Source organism: Osmerus eperlanus, chromosome 9 (genome assembly GCF_963692335.1).
Source record: "Osmerus eperlanus chromosome 9, fOsmEpe2.1, whole genome shotgun sequence".
In the NCBI taxonomy this organism is placed as follows: domain Eukaryota; kingdom Metazoa; phylum Chordata; class Actinopteri; order Osmeriformes; family Osmeridae; genus Osmerus; species Osmerus eperlanus.
In genome coordinates, this window is record NC_085026.1 from 6,671,379 (window position 1) to 6,686,981 (window position 15,603).

Consider the following 15,603-nt stretch of genomic DNA (forward strand, 5'->3'; position numbering starts at 1 on the left):
GAGAGAGAGAGAGAGAGAGAGAAAGAAAGACAGCGAATCATTCTGACATCACAGAACAATTAAGAAAGAAGTAAAAACTCATCACTTGTACTACAGCCAATCTTTGCAAGGAGGAGCTTTTAACTGTAGGCTAATTGTAATCTGAGAGTATCCATGCAATGTAGCCTAGTGTGTTACGGCCTGCCGAATCAAGCTGCTGCTGCTCCGCGAAACCTTCATTCACAATCCAACTCAATTCCCTAAAGCAACTAGGATAAATGCCATAATGATTCTGATGCATATTTGATTTGTGTTTAGGTGGGTGGTGGGGTGGGTGGTGAGACATGTCACGCTTAGCCTACAGCATCATGGTACTGCTGATGATTCGGAAGGTTTTTGGAAAGGTAATCACGAAAAGAGATTGAAAGTTGAAAGCGAGAGACTCAGCGGGAGGAGGGACATTTGGTATTTGTCTACCTGAAGGAGGAAAAGGAGTGAGGCTCCACTCTGAAGATGCATAGCCTACATGGGTTTCAGTCAGCAAAAGCTATCGCTTTGTTTTTCCCCACAGAGACAGAGAAAGCATTCAGTGGAATAAAACGTAGATGAGTAGAGTTACAATTCATCAAATACAGACTGCAATTGTTCATAGCCTACTTCTCCCAACATCAGTTTCTTTTTGCTTATACATAAAAGTTAGGCTACTCAAATTTGATACAAATGTACTCTAAGAAGATAACAATTGGTTACAATTCTTGTTAGTGTTGTTTCTATTCCATTCTGCCCCTTTATAGATTTTCTGCCCACCTGATAATCATAGCTTACATTCCCCTCCCTCACTTCCATCTCAATCACAGGGGCAAACAACATTGCGTTGTTTCAAGGGTAAAGTCAACTCATAACTTGCACTGACAGAATTGATTAGGCAAATATTTCACTGATTTGTGCACACTGAGCAAACATAAGTTGTTACAAGTGGGTAATATAATGACAGTGCATTCAGGTTATTCAAACGTACTTATTAAATACTAAATCACAGTACACATTGAATTACATGGGTTTACTCAATTTAAGGATGAGTTACATAAACTTAGGTAGGTTAATGTAAACAACCCATGTTGCATTCCTACTTGGTGAGGAGTTGGTGATCCAAAATTATTTTAGTTTTCCAACTTTTACAGTGAGGCTATTAATTGAACACCTTTGCTCATCCTTTTTTCTAACAAGTAAGCCTACATTTTGGAAATACCATGTTCCCTTTGATTAATTATCGTCACCAATGATAGACATATTTTTGTATTCACTAAATAAATCCACTGCAAGAAAAAGTCGTTCGAATAATTAACGAATTATTGGACGGATCTTTTTAGTGAACTGAACCAGAAGATTTGTATCCCTTTTAATGAATCAACCCCTTACAGTCAATGATCAGACCGCCCATCACTTCGACTCATACATATGACGTTTTATAAGTGCCACAATTGGCTAGATCTTTCACAGTATTTTAACAATGCTGACTCAAAATATGTTAACCATATTTGTATAATTCTTTTAGGATTAGGTACGAATTCAACCAAAAATTCGTTTGATGTGTCTATTTTTGCAATAAAGCGTATCCGAGTCTGTGATTATTTTAGTTCATGTGGCTCAAAGACTACTATACCCAGAATGCCAAGCGCAATAATGTTTCGAAAACACAAAAGGACACGAGTTGAGAGGTCGAAAAGAGAAGCCGGTGAGTAAATGACAGCGTGTGGATTTTCACACATAATAAAGGTAATTTTCATAATGTCATTACTCACACACAATGGATTTTTAGCTTATGTTTTTCACTGACTATGTATCATGCTCAGGAGACATTTAATCGGATGTATCTGATCGTCGCAGTGTTGTTCAGCTACCAAACTAAATAGTTCTAGCCAACCACTCTAGCTAGCTCTAGCCAACTACCGTTCTTAATGTTACAAAACGTATTACATAATATTGGCAATTCATGACACCTCACCAACAGTTACCAAAAAATATGAATGGCATACAACTGCTTTTGTAGACCATTCAAATGGATACATGGTCAGTGTTATCCGACCGTAGTTATTTACTATACTAGCTACATTAATTTGATTCTTCCTGTATTGGTCACATGACCAAAATATGTAGGGTCACGTCAAGTACATGACAGCATTTACCACAGTTTTAGTATTATCACTGTTCACTGTGAATACATGGAAATCGAGTTGAACGTTGTTGGGTAATGAGGAGCGATTTATCTGAACACGAAAAACAAGGCTTTCATTGTAAAATTGTACTAAGGTGTAAATCAGCTTTGGCGTAAACTGGGTTTGTGCTTGTGCGTGTGTGGAGAGATGGTGGAAACTGGGGCTGGGCAGAATAAGGAGTATGGAAGAGTAAGGGTTTGTATGATGTGAATTTTGTGTAGATGCTACTATAGTTTAGTTTGTGGCATTTGGGTTATACCTGACCAAAGCAATGGTATTAAACGTGTGTGGGTTTCCTCACCCTCTAGTGCCTCCCATGGCTGGAAGGCTGCTGAGATTGTCGACTGTTGGTACGGCACTGTTCACCTCCTCAGGATTCTACCTTTACAACAGACCAGTGGACATCAATGACATCAGCCTTGTCCGCTTCGGGAGGGCTGCGGCCACCGTAAGTGTACTTGATCTCAAATCAATCCCAAAAAAGTGGTTTCCGTACCAAGCACACTAGTCCTTGTGCTCTATAGTGATATGCTTAGCTTAGGCCTGGTTTACACCTAGCTACCCTAAGGTCCTAGGTCTAGCCTTTTATTAGTGACGTACCATAGTTTTGGAAAAGAGAAATATGTTACAACACATGGTAGTAGACACACTGGATAAAAAGAAGCAAAAAAAGTACTGCTTGTGATTTTGATCAATGCTCATTTTGTCCCTTGTAGACGGCGATCATCAGCTATGACTACCTCACGTCTCTGAGGCATGTGGAGCACGGCACAGAGGAATACTGGGCACTCAAGTCCAAGGTAAGAATGTGGGGTGGGGTGGGGTGAGGGTGGCTTCAAACAGAGGTAAGCTCTGGTGTTTTGTGTCGGACGAAAACAGACCTAAAAAAACGTTTTATATCGTTCTCCCTCCCCCCCGGAAAGACATGGAGCTTCACTACCTCCTCAGCTTTGCCACATTGATCCACTTTCTAAAGCTCTTTCTAAAGATGAGCTGCGGCTGGCTCTGATTTTGATAAGTTGAAATTACCCTGGCTCGAGCATGAAAAGGTTCGTTTGTGTTGAAAGGAAGGAGTGTGTGTCAATGTCTGAGGCGAATTGAACGTTTGCGTGTCGGAGGGGAGTGATGACGACAAGCCCTTAACCCTTGTGTTATCTTCGGGTCGTTCTGACCCATCAGTCGTTGTGACCCACCGTCGTATTGCGACAACTTTACCGCATACAAAAACAAAGTGAAGCATTTTCTTTTAACCGTTGGGCTGTCTCAGACCCCCCACATTGCGAAGGTTAAAAGAAAATAATTTTTATTTGTTTTTGTATTGGGTAAAATTGGGTAAACACAACGATGGTTCGTTATGAACCTTTGGGTCATGTGACCCGAAGGCAGCACGAGGGTTAAGAGGGGGGAGGAGAAAGTGGCGGTGTAAATAAGTTAGTTCTGCCATTCCAGATACCCTCACCCCCGCTACACAACACTAGGCTGAGTTCTATGCTTGCTTTCGCTCTCGACACTTCACTTTCCTCTCTGTCTCGCTTTCTCTATTTTCAAAAAAATGTCTTGCTCTTTTTTCTAACTGCTTTTTGTTTCTCCTACAATAAGGTATTTGACTCGCTGCATGGCAAGCTTTTTTCACAGCCAGTCAAATGTAATTTGTCTTCAAGGTAGTGCATCAAATCAAATCAAATTTATTTGTATAGCCCTTTTTACACGCAAGCATGTCACAGAGGGCTTCACATACACCCATAGAACTGCCCCTCAACCAACCTAAACCCTCAAGGAAGACAAGGAAAAACTCCCCAAAAACTCTCAACAGGAGAAAAAAAAATAAAAATGGAAGAAACCTTGGGAGGAGCAATTCAGAGAGGGATCCCCTCCTCCAGAGACGGTTGGTGAGAGAGAGGAGCAGAACACAGGCTAAACATAGTCATACAGTGTCGATGGGTTTTTAAAACACCAAAATCCATTGTTCAACTTTATAGATGTAGGACAGGACCGGGAGACTCGCGACCAGGTCCAGCGTTGGCTGACCGACGACCAGGCAGGTGCTGACAACTCAAACCCCCCACACCACAAGGGATGTGTGTGGGGGGGGACAGAGAGAGGAGAGCAGGGATTAGAGAATGCCAGGAGCAGCTAACAGTTACAGTCATAATAGAATGAGACCCCACCGGTCAAGTGTGGACTGGTGCAGCAATTTAACAGAGCAAAAAAGGGGAATTTGATGCAACCCCACACACCAAGACAGCGACAGCCCCCCTCATTTGGAACATGAAATCTGTTCCAGGGGAAGAGAACTCTAAAATAAGTTATACTTATAGAATAAGGATGGAAACAACCCGTCCCCCGTTGCCTCCAACTACATTTACATTTACATTACATTTATTCATTTAGCAGACGCTTTTATCCAAAGCGACTTCCAAGAGAGAGTTTTACAAAGTGCATAGGTCACTGATCATAACAACGAGATAGCCACAAAACATTGCGAGTAGCCAAAACATGAAGCACACATTGTGAACAACCAAAATAAGTGCCAAAGGGAAGAACCATAAGAGCATGTAGTTAAACAAGTTACAATTAAACAACATGAGCTGCTATAAGTGCAAGTGTACCTGTGGAAAAAAAGCAAGCAACAATAATAAAACAATATATCACAGCGAGTACAAAAATTTAAGTCAGTTACCACTAACCACAAGAGCAACAAGTCTCTAAGCAAGAGTCATTGTGATCCTTGAGGAAACTAACATCGGGTCAAGCGAACCATTCCTAAGTACCGTTGTACTCCCGGAACAAGTGCGACTTGAGCCTTTTCTTGAAGGTGGAGAGACAGTCAGTGTCTCTGATGGAAGTGGGGAGTTGATTCCACCACTGGGGGGCCAGACAGGAGAAGAGCTTGTGTTGGGACCGGGCGGTCTTGAGCGGTGGGACCACCAGGCGGTTGTCTGAAGAAGACCGTAGGTGACGGGTGGGGGTGTAGGGCTGCAGGAGAGACTTGATGTAGACGGGTGCAGTCCCGTTCTAGTAACATACTTACCTTTAACAGTCGTAGAATTGACTAAACAATAACGTTTTTAACCTAATTTTAAATGTCGAAACAGTATCAGACTCCTTAATTGAGATGGGTAATTTGTTCCAGAGAAGAGGTGCTCTATATGAGAACGCCCTACCTCCAGCTGTTTTTTTTCTTAATTTTGGGAACCACCAGATAGCCGGCATCTTGAGATCTAAGTGTCCTTGCGGGGCAATAGGGTGCAAGGAGACCGGAGAGGTACAGTGGTGCCAATCCATGCAGAGATTTGTAGGTTAGTAGTAGAACTTTGAAGTCAGCTCTGGCTTGGATAGGGAGCCAGTGTAGAGAGACAAGAGTAGATGTTATGTGATCAAACTTTCTTGTTCTGGTCAATAGTCTAGCAGCAGCATTTTGCACCCGCTGTAAATTTTTTAGGTGGGTAATTGGGAGGCCAGAGAACAACACATTGCAATAGTCCAATCGGGACGTAACAAATGCATGTATTAGTTTTTCGGCATCATCCTTTGAGAGAAATTTTCGCAATAATACGTAGATGGAAAAATGCAGTTCTGGTGATTTGCTTAATATGGTACTCAAACGAAAGGTCTGGGTCCATTGTGACTCCTACATTTTTTACTAGCTGGCTTTGAGAGACTTTGACGCCGTCTAGGTCTAAGGTCAGATTGGAAAAATTATTTCTATATTTTTTAGGACCGAAAATTTGAACCTCGGTTTTATCCGAATTTAGAAGAAGGAAATTTGCAGTCATCCAAGCTCTCAACCTAGAAACACATTTTTCCATAGCATGTGGAAATTCTACAGACTTTATAGACATATATAGCTGAGTATCATCTGCATAACAGTGAAAATTTACCCCAGAGCTTCTAATTATGTTTCCTAAAGGCAGCATATAGAGAGAAAATAACAGAGGGCCTAGAACTGAACCCTGTGGTACTCCGTATTTTACAGTGGAGCTCCTGGATGAGCAGCCATCATAGTGGACATATTGTGATCTATCAGATAGATACGATCTAAACCACTGAAGTGACGTACCAGAAATCCCAACATAGTTCTCCGTTCTCCATACGTTCCAAGAGAATCTCATGATCCACCGTGTCAAAAGCTGCACTTAGGTCTAGAAGAACCAGGACAGAGATAGAACCCGCGTCAGAGGCTAACAGTAGATCATTGACTACCTTGGCTAATGCAGTTTCAGTGCTGTGGTGGAGACGAAATCCAGACATTGCATTAGCTGCACTGCAACAAGTGAATCTTCAACAAGCAGATTTTGGGGTGGAAAAAGCACTGTAAATGCCATCTTAACATCCACATTTTAGCTCCTTTTTATTTATTTTTTAAAGGCCAACCACCAGCCCTATCAGGAGCACTATGAAGACCTGCACTCGTAAAGGTCAAAGTCTTTCACCTGCTCTGATAAAAATGCAACGCTGAGGTGGGGATCAAAGGGGGTGCACAGAAGTATGGAGGGGGTGGGGGGCGGGGGGGCGTTTGCTAGAGAGGGGCGATGAACCCTGAAGAGCGTGGTTAAACATGGCTACCCAAGCTGGAGCGTGTGTCACATTGTTGTCACACACACACACACGCACAAGTCCGCATGTGACCCCTTGGGACTCTCTGGTCAAGCCTGACTACACACTCTGATTAGAATTAATGCATGTCTGGGATTTAATACAGAGAGGAGGTGCACCACTTAATTATTAGGAAGTCACAGAGGTGAGACAGAGACCTCCAGGCTCTGGGCTTGTTTGATATCATTACTTCATCAGTTTCTCTGCCTAGTCACTTTAGCTTCCTTACTCTGAACTCAGTAGATTGAGGTAGACACAGGAGGACAGATTCTCCTTGTGTAATTGTCATCCGAGGGCATTCTCAATTTTGGTTTCGATGGAACAAAATCCTTGCTAGTTTTAGTTTTTGTTGTGTATTTTTTGATCACATGGAACTTCTGTCAACAAACCGTTTTGTACTGAATTGGTCTGCCTTTGCAGTGGATTTGACTTATGGAGGTTGTACCATGGTAACCTTTTAGGGCTTTTTTGGGATGTTTTTGTTTTGAATTTGCAGTTCTTTGGTCCCATAAAGCTCTGTTATTGCAGTATCAACTCCATTCCTCATCACACTGCTCCAATCAGCTGTTGGTCTGTCTCCCATTTAAACCACACCATATTTCTCTTGAGTCAAACTGATTCTGTTTGTTCGTTCGAGTGAACTTGGTTCTTTGTGTATTTTTTGTTGTTGTTGCTGTCGGCTAATTTGATGAAATATGAAATAAAAATCATTTTTGCATTGAAACCTTGTTTCATTCGTTGTTGTACTGCGGCGGGCAGACACCCTTTCACCCCTCGAACACGCTACAAACGCATCTTATTTGTTTGGCCCTTCTCTCTCCATAAGAGACAGACTCGTCAGACAGAGACAACCCAAAGAGGGGGTTGTAACAGTAGAGTCCAGCATGTAAAAAGCTGTGATATGAGTTGAGTTTTGAAGGAAGAGAAGCTGTTGAGTATAGTGCCGTTGTGGTAACGAGCCCCAGGGTTCTGAAGCTCCATCACTGAAATCTCTCCCACCCATGGAGCACAGAGATCCACGTGAGGTACGGCCAGTACGCCGCTGTCTGAGAGCCTGGTTGTCCGGGAGGGAGTGTAAGAGTGAAGAGGTAGCAGCTAAGAGGGAGCACAACCATGGACTTCCATTTCCAGTTGCCATCTTGTTGCTAATTCCTATACTTCTGGGCTCGGGTTTATCAGCAGTGGTATCGACCTGGCTTTCCCTCAGCCTCCCTTTGTCTTTTTCGGTTTTCTCGATGTCAGTCTTGGTTTTGTCTCCAAGGTTGTAAAGGCTGACTTGCCAAGCTCTGTTCCAGCCTCTGTAGCTCGGAGAACAAGTCCGCTGGCCTTGCACAATGTTGTGAGCTAGGACTTCAGTATTCTAGGCCCTTTCTTTCTGAAACCTTCTTCATGCCACGTGTTGTTATCTACTCCTGGTGTTTCTAAGTCTGCTGTGTGTGTGTGTGTGTGTGTCTGTTGATGCTGATCCATGCAGTGGGACAGGTAATGGCCCTCGCTTGCTACCGGGTGTTAGTTTACTCTTCCAGGTGCTGTCGCATGGCTGCAGTGAGCTCCCCTGCGTTGCTCTCCTCAGATGTGGGCTGTAGCGTAGCCGCATTAGCATCTCCTCCCGTCTCTCAGGTGTGTGGGTCTGTGTCTCATCCTGAATTATCTGTGTGACTGCTCCGTTAATGACCTCCCTGTTCCAGATAGTTAGCCTCCTCTTTCTCTCTCTCTTTCTCTCTCTTTCTTTCTTTCTTTCTTTCTTTTTTTCTCTCCCTCTCTTCCTTTTTGTCCATCTCGTTCCCTCGCTCTCGTCTCGCTCCTCGTCCTCGCTCCACATCCCTCTCTTCCGGGATGAGGCCAGCTGCGTGGTGCCTCTCTGAAGAGGTGTGCTCAAAAGCCACTTAGGCGGGGAGCTCTCAGCCTCCGGGCTCATCAAAGGTTACCCCGGGCGAACCTGGGGCTCATTCGCTGCCAATTAGAGGTTGACATCTTGCAATCTGGGAAACGTTTTTTGGGGGGATTTTGTATGAGGTTGATGAGGAAGGGGAATATCAGCGGTGGAGCTCACGGAGAACGTCTGTAAGACTTTGAATGGCGCTTCATAATCCCGGGTTATTTACTGATATCAAAGGCTGTCCTTGAACAGGACTTAAGTTCTACCAGGTGCTCATTAGACCCTGAATATGGCGAGCCTTCCAGTACGGGTCTGTCTGTTCAGCAGGGGTGTCCACGAGATGTCTTCACATAATGGCCCCTTGTACTTTCCAGACAGCACTGGTTGTCATTTGATACACTCTTTGGTCAGGTTTGTATTTTCCCCGGGTACAGCAAAATGTAGCTTTGTAGGGAAGGCCAATTTACAATAGTCATTTTCTACTATCCATGTTGAGGATAGTGGTCAGCTTGTTGTGATCCTGTCATGTCATGTCCCATCATTCCAACCTGCCCACTCAAGTCAAAACAACAGTGTACGAGGCTCTTTTAAGGAAATCAATTCCACACCGTAACTGCTGTCCTAAATGCAGGACGGCCATTGTGAAAGTGACCTTTTGCATTGTACCATCCTTCGGGTCAGGCCTCCTCCCGGCTCAGGAAGCATTATCCGGTGGTTTGCGTATGTGTGTTGTCTAAATGGCTGTCCTTCACAGCTTCCCGGGGAGTGGAGGGAGAGATGGGAGATTGAGGGGAGACGGAGAGAAGGAGAGATGGAAGGATAAGGGGAGGGACAAAGTCTGAGGTGCAATCAAAAGAACAGCTGATGTAGACTGAAAACGAAGAGGGGGTGGGGTGGGGGTGGTGTACAAAAAAATCAAGGAAACTATTTCTCTGCACAGCCGGGGATCCATTGAGCCCCACCGAAGACGGCCTTTAACCCAGCCCTGATGGCTCCTGATGGGGCATCCATTGATCGTACAACGGCCCCCGGGTGTGAAGGCACCGGGCACGAGTGAGGAAAAAACGTTTTGGTTGCCTCGCCACCTCCAGGAAAAGGCACTCTGGGATGAAAGGAGCAGCGTTGTCAGCATTTCAAGGATGAAAGACAATAGGGGGTCGGGCGAGGTCGGAGCTGAAGACCCCTTTTTCAAAATTGTCACCAGATAATTACAGTGACATATATATATATATACACACACACACACACACACACACACGGATATCTCATCAGGGGTACATATAGGACAGCACATGAAACACTTTTATAATCCAGAGATTTGGTAGGATAAAATACTGTACTTCAACTGTACTCAGTTGGGATAAGAGAGCAAATTATTTGTCAAGAAAAGAACTGTCATCTGTGACGTACAGATGACCTTGCACCACACTGAATAAAAAGTAATTGCAGGGCGCATGTATTCCTTTATAGTTGAATAAACAAGATGTGAGGTGAATAAATCCCTGAGTCAGGTAACGTATGTTGACTGTGTATCTGAAGAAGCAAAGAATGTGAACAATTTGTGAATTTGAGTAAATTAATAAAAATTATTAGATGGTATTTTAAACAATAGTTCAGGTGAGTAAATAACGAGTCATGTGTCCAGAAGACTTGAATCCAATCTATGATTTGATGGAGTGTATGTTTTGGAGAAGTAATACTTATGTCTTGGCGTTGTAGCGGTAATGACCCCGGTCATTCCCACCTGTGTATAAATCATATAGAGTATGAAATTATATGTAACAGGACTGTATCATTTTAATTTACTTATTTAAAAATAGCATTCTGTGAGTTAATAGAATAATGATCTGTCATGCTTGCAAATATATCAAAGAATGTATATACAGTGTATATAATAGATTGACAATTGGTCAGTTCAGTGTTGTCTGTTGGCCCAACGCTAATACATTTACTATAGGTTTTAGTGTATTCGTTATTATATTAGCATTAGGTAGGTGGTACCGTGTACACCAGCTTTGAGCCCTCTCTCCTCCTTGCTTCTTTGCCCTCAGTGTGAGATAACACTCCCCCATACCAGTCTGCACGCACATCCCTCTTAGGTGTGTGTGAGTAGGGTCGTGACTACTGCTGGCCTGAGTCTTTATAACCCCACACTAAAGGCGTTACTGTGTTCTAGCAGGAGCCCAACTGGCTATTAACCTCTCTCCTTTAGTGGTAAGCCCCACCTTACACACACACACACACACACACACACACACACCTTGTCTAGACTTGGTGTGTGTGCTCGTCATCGTGTTTCATGTGACTGTGTGTTTAACCCTTGTGTTATCTTCGGGTCATTCTGACCCATCAGTCATTGTGACCCACCGTCATATTGCGACAACTTTACCGCCTACAAAGACAAAGTGAAGCATTTTCTTTTAACAGCTAGGCTGTCTCAGACCCCCCCCACGATGATTCGTTATGAACCTTTGGGTCATGTGACCCGAAGGCAGCACAAGGGTTAAGGCATGGAAGTTATTCCTTTTGTTTGGAGACATCCAGCTCCTCGGTGAACATGTGGGGGTGAGGAGAAGAGCCGTTGTGTTTTGTCCAGGATTTCTAAATTATTTCCGTCACGTCGTGGGTATCGTGTAGAATCTGGTGTCCCCAACACTTTGACTCCTTCAGGAGAAATGAGCTATGACTCCATTTGTTAGGTATATTCCAAACAGCGGAAGTTTTGGATGATCCAATTTAGATACATTACTTTTATTATTAACGATTGTTAAATTGTGCAACTATACCAGTTTTGACCACCTTCTCAAATACAATCTTGGATGTTTGCGTGACTTAACCCTCGTGCTGCCTTCGGGTCACATGACCCAAAGGTTCATAACGAACCATCGTTGTGTTTACCCAATTTTACCCAATACAAAAACAAATAAAAATAGTTTTCTTTTAACCTTCGCAATGTGGGGGGTCTGAGACAGCCCGACAGTTAAAAGAAAATGCTTCACTTTGTTTTTGTATGAGGTAAATTTGTCGCAATACGACGGTGGGTCACAATGACTGATGGGTCAGAATGACCCGAAGATAACACAAGGGTTAAGTGAAGCCCCAAAGAGACCAACACTCGCTTGAAACGACAGTCAATTACAGTAGGCGCTGTCCATGGTTCTGAAGTCATACACTGGCTCATCGCTCCTCTTGAATCGCTGCTCGAACAATTTAAGTGCAACACACAACCTCTCCGTAGCTAGACACAGACACAACTGTCCTGCCCACTCCATAAGGTTGATATAGGGTGAGACATTAGCTCACTCCCCATGGCTTCGATGAGTCATGGGGACATCTTTTATGACATTACTATAAAATGTTCCCCTCGCTAAATGTTCACCTTTGTCATTCACTGGAGTTGATGCCAGCAGTCCTCCTAAACAGAGACCAAGGTCAGACAGGAGGTCCCTCGAGCACTCGGGATCATCGTGAGTGGGCGAGGCACAGTCCTGAAGCCTCCCATTTATCACCCCGAGATTTCAGATTTGTTTTTTATCAGTGTAGGTGAGGCTGGATGGAAACGGACTGTAGTGGGCGGGGACGGTTTGAGATGACGGTCCTCTCTGTGCTTGTCACACATGCACGTTGGCAGGAAGGCAGAGACACACACACACACGAATAGGGAGGCATTGTTTGTCCGTCTCGACACTGTCTAATAAACTGATGAAGAAAGCGTTTTATCCACCTCTTCACTAACGGAGTGACTACATTCGGTTGAGTCCTGTATTTTTAAGTATTATTAATCTGCAGATTGGGAGAGAAGCAGCCCTCTGACAATAAATGACAACACAACACCAGGCTTGGGTCTCAATCATGTCTCTCTTGGGTCTGAAGGGCGGAGGACGGTGTTTATGAATAGAGAAAACATACAGCCAATAGGTGTTTGTTATTATAGGCTGGTGGATACAACATCATAGACCTGTGACCGTGACTAAACCTGTGATTAACAGAAGCACATAGGGAATCCCATTTCTTCCACATAAGCCAACGGCTAGTTCAGCTCTTTTTTTTCCCCTCTTCCTCCTTCTCTCCATCCCTCTCGTATGATTTGTCTCCCTCTTTCTACCTCCCTCTCTTGCCCCCGCCTACCCCCCCACCCCACCAATCACGGCATATTGAAGACATATGAATTCATTTTCCACATCCAGGAATGCCCCCCCCCCCCCCCCCCCCGGTGGCAGTCCTCTCTCTGCACACACGGAACTGATACCATCTCTCTGCACCCAGGCTATTTTTCACCACGCCTGGCAATTTTCCACGGCGGACACAACTCCAGCTGTGAGGTTTGCCAGCTACCACCCTCCTTCGTCTGTGTGTGTGTGTGTGCGTGTGTTCCCAGAGTGCTGAGATGCATGTAACCACCCCCCTCTCTATAGTCTGTGGTCTATGCGAGTCTTTACCTTCTGGAACACACCGAAGGTAGAGACATGAAGGGGGCCATGTATACCTGTAACAGCCCCTAGGCAGATCAATGGTGATATCAATCACATGACTGTGCATCTAAACACTGTACAGGCCTTCCCATGGGGCTCATATCCAATTATGATGTGAGTGTGTGTTTGTGCTTGGATGTGTGTAAGCTCGAGCGCAAACAATGCCATATTCAGATAAGGTCAATCTAAGGTAATTAATCTATACTGTCGAAAAGTGCTAGCACTAGCAAAGGCATTGTTCAGTGCAAAAATGTGTTAAATGCTTTTTTTTTTTTTTTTTTTTTTTTTAAGCTGGCGGGATCAGAGTCCATGATAGGAGGACTCCCTGGGAGTGCTTCTCTTTCTGTTTTGATTGGTTGTCTAGCAAAGTTGATGTTGAGGTGTGTATTTGCTGTGTGTGTGCTGTACACGTAGGAGTGGGAGTCAGGGATTTAGGAGCTGGGTCATTTTTTACAATATGATTTAGGCCTAGGCTGCTATTTATTTGATACACATTTATATTCCACAAAGCCTAATCAACCCAGCATTTAAATTGAATCCGACAGGTCACAGGCTACTGTTGATGCTGGTAAATGCGCCAGCAAGCTGTGTGCATGCATGCGTGTGTGTGTGTGTGCGTGTATGGGTGGGCAGGTGGCAGGATTGTTTTGTATACACGAGGGAGATGCCATGGCGACACGCACCTTGAAACATCTTCACGTTCCGAGACTGCCACTCTAATCTGATGATTGTTTACATTACCATTGCAGCTCATGATATTGTGGCTGTAGCAGTCGTAGGTTCTGGGACGATGTCTGTATTCTTGTGCACACACTCAGTAATCGACCTCCCCGTGACCAAACTGTTGCAAATACGTGGTAAACCGAGTCTTAGTCTGTTTGCCTTATGAAGACGTTATTTATGTTCAAGGAATTTGATCAAATCCTTGGTCTTTCTGACAAGCATTTGGATTTGTGAGCGAGAAACCGTTATGCCACAGAGAATGCAGCTTTAAACAAAAGCTTTAAGGCAAAAGTACAGACACACACACACACATTCACACGTGTACACACACTCTTACTTTCTTCCCGACACTTGCTTGGCTTGTTCTCAGACCCCCTGCTGACTTTGCTGTTAAGAAGACACAGGGAGAGAATAGCCCATACATCAACAACACCAGCATCCCCCCCAAAGAAAGTAAAGAAGGAAGCGAGCACAACAAAACTGAGAGCTGCCTGATGCAGATACAGGCCAGTGTTCTTATCTAGGAGTAGAAGGGTGCTGATTATGCAATTCTAACCCCCCCCACCCCTGCCCACCCTTCCCCCCTCTCCAAGGGCCCCTGGCTCAGGGAATTCTGACTCTTCAGCTATTAGCATCTCATTAAAGGGCCGACGCCAACCGTTGATTGGGAAATTAAATGTAGCTTACTTAGCCGTAATGAATAATGCATGACCCCCACTGTAGCCAGCGCCCAAGAAAACTGGAGGCAGTGTGTACATGGGCGCAATTGTTACTTGAAGGTTATTTTGTTTGTTTTTGGTTGCCGTGAACACGGTGTGTATATAAAGTGTGTGGAGGTCAAAAGTTAAACTCGAGGTGCTTTCAGGGAACACTGTACGGCCAAAAGTATGTGGACCCCCCCCCCCCCCCCCAACAAATGATTGAGGTGTTTCAGGTACACCCATTGCTCGGCAGGTGCATACAATCCGTAGACAAATAATGGTTGTACTGATGAGCTCAGGGACTTTAAAAGTGGCATTGTAATGGCGTAAGATGTCAACTTGGCCACCAGACATTTGGTGAGATTTCTTCCCTGCGACCAGTGCTGTCATTGGGGAGTGGAAGCGTCTTGGAGCGACCCCAGCCCAACCCACCCGGTGGTCCCCCGTGCAAACTCCCAGAGAGGGACCTACCGAGTGTTGAAGCGTGGAGCACATACACATTGCCTATCATCCTCCCAGAGTTTCCAAAACTGCCGTCAGGAAGCACGATCAGCACAAGAACTGCGCGCTGGGAGCTTCGCAAACCGGGTCTCCATGGCCGAGCAGCTGGACGCAAGCCTCGCATCCACATGCGCAGGGCGAAGCGTCAGCTGGAGGGGTTGTAAAGCATGCCGCCACTGGGCAGCTGGGGAAACGTGTCTCTGGAGGGACCAATCACGCTCCCCGATCTGGCCACCTGATGGACAAACCTGGGAGTGGCAGATGCCAGGAGAACCTTCTGGACATGCACAGTAGGTCACTCGCACAGATCGTTATTCTGATCACTTGAACTATATTCCAACCCCAGTGCTTGCAGTTTAAACTGTTATCGGAGAAAGTGTGATCTCATCCCAGCCTATGGAAGCGAGGCAGCTTTTGATGACCTCGAAGAGAGCTGCACACTGAGCACCAGAAAAGACGAGTCTGCCAGAAGTCACACAGATGTTGCATTGTTATGCTTGTCCTCACAAAATTCATAATATTTTTTTCTGAAGGCT

General features: G+C 44.6%; 1 protein-coding gene across 2 annotated transcripts in view; it reads left to right on the top strand.

Annotated features, from left to right (window-relative positions):
* Positions 1–1,678: 1,678 nt before the first annotated feature.
* Positions 1,679–15,603, top strand: part of adck1 (aarF domain containing kinase 1) — a 64,120-nt gene continuing 50,195 nt past the window's right edge. The window contains exons 1-3 of one of the 2 annotated variants that reach the window (XM_062469814.1): positions 1,679–1,714; positions 2,504–2,643; positions 2,912–2,995. In XM_062469814.1, the coding sequence (XP_062325798.1) occupies positions 2,512–2,643; positions 2,912–2,995 (216 nt within the window). In that variant the 5' untranslated portion in view covers positions 1,679–1,714; positions 2,504–2,511. Of the gene's footprint in view, positions 1,756–2,503; positions 2,644–2,911; positions 2,996–15,603 lie in introns of both variants that reach the window. The other variant, XM_062469813.1, reaches the window with a different exon arrangement.